The 12998-nt window shown below is 40.2% G+C and overlaps 1 protein-coding gene across 2 annotated transcripts in view; it reads right to left on the bottom strand.

Annotated features, from left to right (window-relative positions):
• DOCK11 (dedicator of cytokinesis 11) overlaps positions 1–12998 on the bottom strand; it is a 537932-nt gene that overhangs the window by 488133 nt on the left and 36801 nt on the right. For both annotated transcript variants that reach the window (XM_082263555.1, XM_082263556.1), the window contains exons 2-3: positions 3569–3685; positions 3377–3466 (exon numbers count right to left, since the gene is read on the bottom strand). In XM_082263555.1, the coding sequence (XP_082119681.1) occupies positions 3377–3466; positions 3569–3685 (207 nt within the window). The remainder of the gene's footprint in view (positions 1–3376; positions 3467–3568; positions 3686–12998) is intronic.

The raw sequence follows: 12998 nt of genomic DNA, 5'->3' as shown, positions 1-12998 counted from the left end.
CCCTACAGCCCGGGTTAAGGCGAACGGGGTATTGTCGGAGGAGTTCAGGATCTCAAATGGAACAAGACAGGGCTGCCCATTATCCCCTCTTTTATTTACGCTTACGTTAGAGCCCTTTCTTTGTACCATTCGGAATAATCCTGACATTAGTGGCATAATAACGGCAGGAACACAACAGAAGCTTTCAGCATATGCAGATGATATGTTATTTACTATTACTAAACCCTTAATTTCTCTCCCAAACCTATTACAGGAATTTCGTCATTATGGAGTATTATCAAATTTAAAGATTAACTTAAGCAAATCTGAGGCTATGGGAATAGGAACACCTCCATCACTCACAACATTATTGCATACAAACTTTAATTTAAAATGGACTAAGGTAGCTCTAAAATACCTGGGGACTCTGCTGCCCCCGGAACCTTCCCAGGTATATACACTTAATTTTCCACCACTATTGAGTAAGATCTCCGACCAATTGCGAAGATGGCAAACGGGACTGAGTTCCTGGTTTGGAAGGTGCAATATACTTAAAATGACGATTCTACCAAAGTTCCTGTATTTGCTTCAGGCTTTGCCCATTTCTATCCCATCTGGATACTTTAGACAGATACAGATAGCATTCTCAAGATTTATTTGGGCCAAGCGGAGACCAAGAATACAGAAACTTCTACTCGCTTTGCCTAAAGAAAAGGGAGGATTAGCTGTACCAGATCTCTTAAAATATTATCAGGCAGCACATTTGAGCAGATTTATAGATTGGTGCCATCACACAGAGATCAAAATTTGGCCTAATATAGAACAGGCGCAATGTGAAATACCATTGAATAGATCTCCATGGTGTATGGGTACATTGCCTCGAGATATGATGCGACACCCAACAGTGGGGACAACAATTCGGATATGTGCTAAACTTTTCAATAAATTAGCTCTTTCTACAAAATACTCGCCATTAACACCTATATTGGGAAACCCAAAGTTTACCCCGGGCTATCAGGATAGCTATTTTTGTAGCTTGAAGAGGGCGGGGATATTCCAGGCTTCTCATTTTATAGAGTCAGGAGCCTGGGTATCAGTAAATACTTTGATTACTCAAGGAGGGAGGTACGGATTAGATCATTGGAGGGCACTCCAATTGACACACTTCTTACAATCATTACCCCTCCCTAAAGAGTTTGATAAAACACCTACCCTCTTTGAGAATATGTGTTTACAAACAGGTACGATATCACACGTACTTTCAAAGACTTACTCACTGATAGTCACACCAAATGCAGAATACAGACCCCAATATATTAACAAATGGGAGAAAGAATTGAATCATAAATTTTCAACTAAACAATTACAACATATAATAAAATTCACGTTCAAATCTTCCATCTGTACACGAACGCAGGAGACAAATTATAAATTATTATCTAGATGGTATTATACGCCGACACGTCTCCATGCAATCTCGCCACAGACGTCGGAAAAATGTTGGAGATGTCAGGAAGAAAAAGGGACCTTATTACACATTTTTTGGAAATGCCCCAGGTTGGAGGGGTTCTGGAGACAAATAAGAGAAGTAGCACAGAGATTTATTGAACAAATAATACCAGACGATCCAATATTTATGCTTTTTCATGCGCCGGATATATCAGGTAGACAATACAAACGATCAATTTTACGCCATTTATTGGACTCGGCCAAGGCGTGCATTCCATTGAGATGGCGAGATCCTAATCCCCCGACCATTAAGATGTGGAGGGATAAAGTGGAGGAAATTAACAAATTCGAAGACCTGATTTTCTCAACACAAGACGGGCATGAGCAATATATTAAAAAATGGGCATTGTGGAACCAGTTTATAGCATCAGATGATGGGAAGGCCATGCTTGGGGACTTTTAAAAGGGATCATGGGGGTAAGTGGAATCTCCTGTTCTCTCCTATCCCTTCCCCCCCTCCCCCGGTGGGGTCGTTTTTTTCTTTTTTTTTTTTTTTTTTCTCTCCTTTACCTAGGAGAGAAGGGAAGGAGGTATTGATTGATTTTACGCACAGGTTCACAAATAAGATTTCGTGGGGACGAACATGACACTGAAAGGGATTGTAGTAATAAAACAATCCGAGAAAGTCACTAGTAGAGCACTAAGACAATAGGGGGAAGACGTCAGTAAAGTAAAAGGGCACACATAAATAGACTTAGGATACACAGAATATAATATATAAAAGAGGGAGGAGAAAAGAAAAAAAAGGGGAATAGGACTATCACGACAAAAGCACGAAGAGAACACACAAGGGAAAGGGAGGGAAGGAAGGGAAACCACCCCCCCCCCCTCTTTTTTTATTTTTTTTTTCTCTTTTCAGATCATGACACTGAAAGGGATGGTATCATTTAAACACAACTAAGTTAATCACTAGAAGGCACGACACTTAAGGGCACTGAGATTATAGGGGAGAGATGTTAGGAAGGGGAAAAAGGGAACACATACATACACATGGATATAGGGGTGGGGAGAGGGGGAGGGGGAGAAATCCCCTTCGCCCCCCCTTTCCCCCCTTTTTTTTTTTTTTTTTTTTTTTTTTTTTTTTTTTTTTTTTTTTCCTTTTGGGGGAAGGGAGGGGAGAAGGAGAATACCGCTGATGGAATGCTTTAGAGGCCCTTTAGTATCAAGGTACATGGGAGTGGACGGAGGAGGGATGGGGGTCCTACTTCTTGCTCCTGCTTGATGTCTGAGCATCTTGAAGAGGGGTCGAGTGGGCGGGCATTGGATAAAGGAGGGAAGAGAGAGAGGCTCGGAAGAACGGGGTGATGTCTGTATTAGGTGAGATGGAGTCAGAGATTTTCTGGGTGGTGGTGTTCTCATCTTGGAAGGATAAATGAGTGATGAACGAAAATATAAATGTGTAAACAGTTGTGGAAAATTATCTTGTCCCCCCTGCTTTTTTTTTTTTTTTTTTTTTTTTTTTTTCTTTCTTTCTTTTCTTTCTTTTTTTTCTCTTTCTCTTCTTTAGAACTTATTAGGAATATAAAAAAAGAAAAATTTTCTTATTTGAGACATCGGAGAATACTGATGGAGAGTATAAATAAGTTCAAGTTAAATATGAAAAACGTTTTTCTTAGTTTGTTTATGTATTTATGGAAAGTATACGTTTGTACTGTATAACCGGAAAATATGAATAATGTTGTGAAGTTTCTCCTTTGTTCCATTTATTATAATAAATAAATAAAATTTAAAAAAAAAAAGAAAACAGTGGCCTTTATACAGTAAGACAAAACACAACCTAAGATAAGACAAAATGTAGCAAACCATAGCAATTAATTACTAGTATTCTTTAATGAAACAGATAAAAATTGTGAATCTTGTATATGAATTTATCATACTGTTCACATACCTCCTTCACAAACAGGCTCTTGGCTTTAGCTTCTGCATCTTCTGGTACTGCTGACTGTATAGTTCTGTGTTGGCGATCTACTGTAGAAATCTGTTTAAAAGTAATGCCAAATGCAAAAAGGCCATGGTGTTACCAAAGAGAATACAAAGAACCAATACATACTGTGCATAATGTATAGTGCAGAATACTCACAAACACATCCTCCATAGGGAACATGAGCATATCTCTATGGGGATCGCTGAAGATCTGAGCCTTTCTCTGGGAAATGACCAATTCATAGTCCAACGGTTCCACCACTCGGGCCTTTTCCTGTATAAAAACAAAATATGAATGAGGCCAATTTGTGTTATACAGTAAAACCAAAGAGATGTTACTATATTTAGCATTTTTGTTAAAGTATATGCATATACACTGACAATGAACTTCTATTATTTGATCCATTTTTGTCTGGTAAATATACTACTGAAAGTATTTTATTATATCTGTGCAAAAAATACCTGCTGATCCTGCCAGAAACCCATTGTGCTCCTAACTTCCTAGATCCAGCTTACTACACTAACCACTTCATTTTTCTCTTCTCTTTCCCTAAAATATAAGGTGGAGGTGTTCTGTAGTCCAGCACTGCTTGGGAGTTCAGTTTAACAGGGCTGAGGAATCTTCTCGCTCCTCATGATAGCACAGGTTAGCAAACACCAGTGCTGTCACACATGCCTCCATTTAGTGAAATACATGGTAATACATGCATTTACACATGTGCGGAGTATCTAATCTACCTCTGGACACACAGGGGTTGATTTACTAAAGGTAAGTAGACCCTGCACTTTTCAAAGTGCAGTGGTTCCAGAGCTTAGTAAAATTAGGTAAGGATAATAGAGATTGCTGTGCAAGCAGACCAGACGGGCTTTGAAAACTCCCTTATATATGTCGCTGGGCACTGGAGTGGCTTGAATTCTTTGCCGTATAGGATATCTATGTCCACATTAGCAATCCCATCACCCTGTGATAGCTGTAACTGGGATCTTCTAGGGACAATCTTGTCCCCAGAAGGATTGGGGTTTTGTTTTATCTGTGGATCAATTTACTTGACCTAAGGAGCCCCGGCCATCTTTCCACATTTTCCCTCCCCGTTTGGGCAGTCATGGATCTAAACTGACCACATCTTTGGCAATGTATATTCAATCTATTTGAGGAATTTGGATTCCATTTGCGGTTGATTCAATTTACAACTGTCTTTGGATGCTCCACTGGCCCTTGCATATGTGTGACCATCTTTTGAATTGATTTTATTAACAACCCCATGAGCCTCTGTGAATCTGTGGCACCTATTTTGCCCTGAAGAAGCTGTACAGGCGAAATGCATCGGTGATCCATACCCTGCACCACTATAGGCAAGCCCTATATATATGTGGAACTGGGTGTGGGTAAGGTGGTCTACAGAGGCCCACATTCATGGTTTGATGAATATGTGATGGTGGTTGTATTAATGCGTGTCTTTCAATTGTCTATTTTAATTTTTGTATTTTGAAATAAAGGTATTTTTTATTATAACATTGTCTTGCTACTCATTGTCTCCAGGGACGGGTTATACAGCACCGCTATAGCCCCCTTTTCTAGTTCTTCAACCTATTTTTCGCAAAATTAGGTAAGGCTTCACGTTCCAAAGAATACCCAATCGCGTGCAAGGAAAAAAAAAAAAAAGCATTTTTGCTTGTACATGATTGAATGATGGAAGTCAACAGAGCTTCTGCTAATTTACTAAGCTCTGGAGCAACTGCACTTTGCAAAGTACACAGTATTTTTGCCTTTAGTAAATTAACCTCTTTTACATACAACATATATTATATAATACATTCTATACATACAGGATACATTATATAATACATTGGGGTTGATTTACTAAAGGCAAATAGACTGTGCACTTTGCAAAGTGCATTTGCCCTCTCCAAGTGTCGTTGCTCCAGAGCTTAGTAAATGAGCAGAAACTCTGCTGACTTCCATCATCCAATCATGTGCAAGTTAAAATGCTGCTTTCTTTTTCAATTTTCCTTGCACATGATTGGGTATTTTGCAAAGTGTAGCCTCATTTACTAAGCTCTGGAGAAACTGCACTTTGAAAAGTGCACAGTCTATTTGCCTTTAGTAAATCAACCCCATAGAATCATTTTTTCTCTTAATGCAGCTAAACTGCAAAGTATTCTCTGAATGGTGCCTGTATCAAACAAGTGATCTTCTGTGTTCAATAGGCAGCAGGCCAGGTGCTTGGTATGGTTCCTGGAAGCCCTGGGCATTCAGGGCTAGGCATCCATCCCTGTCAAACTCAGTTCTGCAGGTAACTCCATAAAGCCGATGTGTACCCAGTCACTTTCTATGGGCTTCCTGCACAGCTCTGCAGTAGTAAAAAGTAAACAAATGGATCTAACCACTGCACAGGGCTGAGTACCCATGTGAATGAGCCCTGATAAGCCTCTAGATTTCCCCCCACTTATGCCCAGTACACACAATCAAAAAATCAGACAAAAAATACCACTTTTGAAGCAATCGTCTAATGATCTGATCGTTAGTTCACCAGTTGACCGGAGAGATTGGAGGTAATAGGAGGGAAATCTCCAATTTGTTGGGCCTGGCTTTTGGATTATCGGTGGAAGATACATTGCACATACCTAGCTATATTAGGATGGCCACCTTTTTTTGGGGAAACTTAAGCATATCTATCCAATTATATCCACCTATATATGCATGCACAATTTAGTGCTTATTAAGGAATCTATCTAAATGCATTACAACGCCTCTGAGTTTCTAATACTCAACCCAAGGAGGATCTGGATATACCTAGCCCTCAAACAAGATCTCTACAGTCAACCGCTCCCTATATACCCCAGCGTCCGCTGGGAGTTACCTACACATACATGTGATATATTGTGAGATGAGTACTGTTACAGTTCCCGAATCCCTGAGGAAGCACACAGCAAAACGCATTGGCCTCTGAGGAATCTCTATCACAGTACACACTAGAGTACCACGATTTTGGTCTATTTTTTTTTTTTAGTGTGTTATGTTGTTTAAGAGATGCATATGGCATCCTTATATTTTAATATGTACAAATAAATTGTGATATTTTTATATGTACAATATATGTAAATATGTACAGTATATGTAAATATGTACAAATAAATTGTTATATTTTCATATATATATATCTGGTTTTGTGTACTCCTTTCTGGCCTGTAAAGTCCGATTTCTCCCTTTTTGTTTTTTCCTCATCATTAGAACACAGCTTTCGAGAGGCGATCACGACAGTTCATGCCAAATTATCAGAAGGGACAATCACGAAAATCATACCAGAACAAACGATTTTCATTTAATCAGTACAGTATTCATCCGCAAAAAATCATGAGACCAAGACCATGCATGATCAGAAACGAAAGAATACATTACAACACAACACATTACATCACTTCCGAAGTTGTATTCAATCGTACGAGAATTTTCGTAACTTTAGTAACCTCTTTATTTTCGAAATTAGACTAAGCATACAAAGAAAAAAAAAACAGACAATCATTCTTCTGATATTCTCATTGTGTGTACGAGGCTTTACTGTCCTGCCGACAATGATTTCACTAGACACTAGATTTTACTAGACAGAAAGTGAGGGAAATTCTGCAACAGTGGCATAGCAAAAAAAAAAAAAAAAATTTCTTTAGTAGAGAAATGCTAGAATTTCAGTCATCTTTTTTTATTGCTGTGTCCCTGTTGCATATACAGGTGTATCTCATAAAATTAGGATTTTATGAAATTAGTATTTTTGGAGCCATGTCATATGCTGGTGTTGGTCTACTGTGTTTTATCAAGTCCAAATTCAGCACAGCCCTCTACCAGGAAATTCTTCATGCTTCCCTCTGCCTGACCTAAACCCCATAGAGAATCTGTGGTGTATTGTTAAGAGGAAGATGAGAGACACCTAACCCAACAATGGAGGGACACCAGACCCAACAATGCAGATGAGCTGAAGGCCGCTATCAAAGCAACCTGGGCTTCCATAACACCTCAGCAATGCCACAGGCTGATCAGCTCCATGCCACGCCGCATTGATGCAGTAATTCATGCAAAAGGAGCCCTGACCAAGTATTGAGTGCATACTATACTGTACATGGACATACTTTTCAGTAGACCAACATTTCTGTATTAAAAAAACTTTTTTTTTTTTTTTATTGTTCTTATGTAATATTTCAATTTTCTGAGATACGGAATTTTGGGTTTTCACTAGCTGTAATCCATAATCATCAAAATTAAAAGAAAGAAATACTTGAACTTTATCACTCTGTGTGTAACACATCTATATAAAATTTATGAGTTTCAGTTTTTTAAATGAATTACTGAAATAAATGAACTTTTTGATGATATTCTAATTTTATGAGATGCACCTGTATTCCCTCACTTTCTGCCTATTGAAACTATTGTCAAAAGGACAAAAAGGAAGAGCAGGAATAATTTGACAGATCCTTCCCTATATTATCCAAAAAAAAAACAAAAAAAACTTTTAGCTTAGCATGCACTTTAAGATCAGAGGTTTATTTTGCATGCATGACTGATAAAGCATCATGTTCTAACAGAAGGATCCAGGCCACAAATAAAACAAAGTTTAATTTGAAGCTGTGTTACTTGGAGAAGTTCCATGGTTCTGATTATAAATCACCACTTTTAATTCTAAGAATGTTCTAATCAAACAGATTGATAAAGACTTCTAGGTTCAGACAGGCTGCTTGCAAAGTGTATGGAAACATATGTCTATACAAATCCTATAACAATCTATAGCTTTTCAAAATTTAGATTAGAAAAAGCGTTTCTTCTTTTCTCCGATATGTCCGTGGAGGATTGGCTGAAGGCCAAAATGCTTACTATGGACAAATGTAGGAATGGCCCATAAATATGCTTCTTTAAAGTGGACTGCAGTTTTTTTTTTATTTATTTCTAAGTCCCCCCTTTGTCCACATGAATTAAATAAAATAATGTCAGGCTTTACTTACCCTCATGCTCCATCACTATCCTGCTGGGTGAAGCACCAGAAACCTTTTTAGGTGTTGGTTAAAGAGATAGCATAGCTGGTTTGGCTTGTCTGACTCCGAACAGAGCCTTCCAAAAAGGGTTCATGCCATGATGCCCATGGGCTTAGAAGGCCATACACTATAACAAAAAATGTATGTATTTCTGTGACCAGGATTCACAGATGTTGCATACAATTGCCTGTATAAATCAATTACAGGATCATGCAGCTGTATGCTGGTAAACGCATAACCCGTGCATCTATATCTACTAAATCTGTGTCTAAATCTGTGTCTGTATGCATGTATATCCTCGAATTTGCATTTGCATGTGACTGCCAGGCACAGGAATATGATTTATCTATGCCATATGGCTATATGCACCTATGTGCATCTGCATGAGCCCTAAAGGAGGAGTCATTGCAATATATCATCCATTTGTGTATGTAAATTGCAGATTGAGCTATTGAGGTCTGCATTGTTTTATTTTTCCCATAGTTAGTAAACGCGATAAATGTTGCGCATCAAAATATGCTTATTGCGATTTTTTTTACCAAAAATATGTAGAAGAAAACAAATTGGTCTAAAAATGTTAAAAAAATTTGATTTTTACATATTTTTTTGGGGAATGTTATATATCAGAATGTGAAAAATATTGTTTGTTTTTTCAATATTGTCGCACTTTTTTGTTTATAGCGCAAAAATTTAAAATCACACAGGTGATCAAATACCCCCAAAAGAAACCTCCATTTGTCGGGAAAAAAAGGCCATACATTTTGTTTGGATACAGCATTGCACGACGAGCAATTGTCCGTTAAAATAACGCAGTGCCGAATCACAAAATAGGGCCTGGTCAGGAAGGGGGTCAAATCTTCCAGTCTTAAATTGGTTAAAGAACCCTTTCCTTTTCCGATGTTTATATATGTGTGTATATCAGTTCTAAAAGACCCAGTTTTTTCCCCTGAGGCGCAAACATCTTGACTCTTGTGCAGCAGAGAGAATGTTAATGTTAAAGTGCACTTGCAGAGGACACATGCTTACCCTCTTTGTGGTTTTAAAGCCCAAACATGTTTTACCTTAATGTATTCTTTGTGTTATGGTAAAACATGTTTGGGTATCAGCATCCCTCCTTGCTCCCCCTTTTACTTACCTGAGCCCTCATTCGATCCAGTGCTGTGACCGGTTGTAGCTCTTTTCTCCCCTCACTTTCTGGTCAGTCAAGCTTTGCTGAGGCAGCAGGCACCATTGTCAATCAAAGCCAGTAATGAGGAAGCTGGGTGCAGGGCCGAGTCCGGCTGCCTGTGTCAATAGAACCCGCACAAGTGCCCCCATAGAAAGCCACGTTCTATGGGGGCATTCTCCGGACAGGAGGAGCCAGAAGCGCAGGTGGAGAACCCGAGAAGAGGAGGATCAGGGCCATTCAGTGCATTTCCATTGCTGAGAGCTCCTAGTATGAGGAGGGGAGCCACATTTTCCACTCTCTGCTGTACTGTAATGGTAACTCTGGTTATCACCAGTTCCGGTGTTGTACATCCACCCCCTGCACTCTGCCATCCACAATGTACATCCGCAGTGTCATAACTGGGATGTCCTTTACAAATGGCACAGCAGAGTATAACACCAGAACTGTCAATCATACACACCAATCAAATGCAGAAGGAAGCCGGAAGTTTTTCTATCTCTATACATTATAGGAGCTCTCAGCTGAGCTTAGAGAGCTCCTAAAGTAAGGTGACCAGATTTTTTAAATGAAATCCGGGAACATAGTTTTGTTTTTACTAGTAATGGCGGCAATCAGCGACTTAAAGCAGGACTGCAATATTGTGGCGGGCAAAATAGACACCCGTGACACTTTTGACACTTTGTGGGAACCAGTGACACTAATACAGTGATCAGTGCTAAAAATATGCACTCTCCCTGTACTAATGACACTGGCAGGGAAGGAGTTAACATCTAGGGCAATCAAAGGGTTAAATGTATGCCTAACAAGGGTTTTCTTAATGTGGGGGAGGTGCTTAAACTAAGGGAAGGCATAGATCCCTGTCCTTGCTTTGCAGGAACACAGGATCAATGTCTTTCATACTGACAGAATGGCAATCTGCCTTGTTTCAAGTCTCACTCTCCGGGCCCTGACTGCTACTGGGTGGGGAACGGAGCTGAGTAGAGGAAGATCACTCCGCCGGGGAAGGCAAGGAGATAGGCAAGCAGACAGCTGGCCAGGGCTTGAGCCAAGGCACAGAACAAGCGAGCAGGAACAGAATGGGCATTCGCCCCAAAACTGATTCCCTCTACTCCGACCAGCACATTAACATCAGAAAGGGACACAGATAATGGAAAAAATGCACCCCTTTACACTAGTAGGAGTGGCGGAGTGGGGGTGTGTAATTCAGAATTATTTTTTTTAATTCTGAACTGACTGTCTTTACAATTGCCCGGGCCCCTGTTCAAATCCAATCCGGGGACAAAACCAGGGACAGACTTGGTCCGAGGACAGTATCCTCAGTCCGGGGACTGTCCCCAGGAAACCAGGGACATCTGGTCACCCTATCCTAAAGTGATAAAAAAAATAAGAATGGTCATGTTGAAAATAAAATAAAATTAATACAGCTGTGTCCGGGATTGTGCTTTAAAGTAAACCTGTATTCCCTTTAAATAAGACAACAAATAAAAAGTTTTTGTCAAACGAGAATTTTCATACATTATCTCCTTTCTTGGTTCCGATTTGCTGTGAAACATCGAGGAAAACCAGAAGATCGTTTTCCAAGGTCTGGATGTTAGAAGCTGATTGGCTACCATGCACAGCTGCACCAGATTTTGAACTCTCCAGTTTTAGTAAATCAACCCCAATGTAACCGGAGAAGTAGCTGGTCATGTGACTTTGACAGGTCATGTGACCAGACTCTCCTCCTCCTGACTTTTTATTTATTTATTTTTTTGGTAATTCACTAAGGCTTCTTTCACACGGCCGCTCCGGATTTATTCTCCGCTGCGGGACTTTTTTTTTTTTTTTTTTTCACGGAGCGGGTGACATTTGTGTCATCCGCACCGTATGTCCGCATATCATCTCATCCGTTTTCGGATGATATGCGGACATAATGTAAGTCTATGGCATTGCGGATGTCAGCGGATGACACCGCTGACATCCGATTTTCCTTCCTTTCCGTTTTTTGAAAGGATGAAAAAATAGGGTTCTGTTCCGTTCCAAAAAACGGAACAGAACTGAAAGGAGGAAAATCGGATGTCAGCGGATGGTATTCCGCTGACATCCGCAATGCCATTGACTTACATTATGTCCTTAAATCATCCGCAAAAAAATAGGATGATTTGCGGACATACGGAGCGCCCGTGTGAAAGGGCCCTAAAATTAATGGATTTTTGCTTGCTTTGGAATCTTGAAGCAAACAAAGCACTAAGCAGATTTTTAAAACACATTGCTCTTATTTTTAAACAGAAAGCACAGCTGCGCTGTCACTGCATTGTAAATGGGCAAGTGTACACGATGGCGAAGACTGCAGCACTACTGTCAGCAAGGGGCAAATCAAGCATGGGGGAGACTGTACAAATAAGTGCAAAAATAAGCCAAATGTTTTGTCGATTGAATTAAATTATTTTTTAAAAATTGCTATACTGCAGAGGTTAAAAGGTAATAACACATCGAAATATATTCTAATTGCGCCTTCTGGAGTTTAGTTTTAGGTCTCATGCACACTGAGCTTAAAAACAAAAGCCACTTTTACAGGAGTTTGGCTTTTTTTTTCAACCTGTAAAAGCACCTCTATGTTATCCTGCATCCATGCACTCATAGGCATTTAAGGGTGTATTAGATAAGGGGTATTTACAAGCTCAAAAAAACATAAAAAACCTGTTCAGGGGAGGAGCTGAAGAGCAGAAAAAATGCTGATGGCGCCCATACGCATCTAAATGCTGGACGCGTTTAGGCGTGTTTAAGTGGTAATGCATTCTAATGGCCAGAATAAATGAATGGAATGGCCAATGGAATCCATTAACACTTAGGCCCCATGCACACGGGGCGTTTTTAACGCCGCTGTAAGCTGCGTCAGGCGTTTTCTTTTTGCAGCCTAAAAACGCCCCTCCATGTTATTCTATGGCCTCATGCACACTCAGACGTTTTTGAGCTGTAAGTGGCCTAGGCGTTTTTAAGCTGCAACAAGAACCCACGACCTGCGCGTTCTGAGGACCAGCGTTAGAGCGTTAAAAACGCCTGACGCTGCTAAAAGCTGAATAACGTTGCTTAACGTGCGTTAAGCTACGTTATACGTTTTTTTTCTTCCATTCAAAATCAATGGTTCCCTATGGGAGCCTATTGATTTGAATGGAGGTCGCACCGCAACACCGCAAGTCGGATACGACTTGCGGGGCGACTTGTGCTGTGGGAATCTTGAGGGGGAACTCCACGCCAAAATGGGAAAAAAACGGCGTGGGGGTCCCCCCCAAGGTTCCAAACCAGGCCCTTCGGGTCTGGTATGGAATTTGAGGGTAGCCCCATGCCGAAAAAACGGCGTGGGGTCCCCCCCAAAATCCATACCAGACCCTTATCCGAGCATGCAGCCCGGCAGGCCAGG

Source organism: Pelophylax lessonae (genome assembly GCF_965119305.1).
Source record: "Pelophylax lessonae genome assembly, chromosome: 7".
Lineage (NCBI taxonomy): Eukaryota > Metazoa > Chordata > Amphibia > Anura > Ranidae > Pelophylax > Pelophylax lessonae.
Note: the sequence above shows the minus strand (reverse complement) of the source record. Positions and strands in the feature narration are given on the sequence as shown.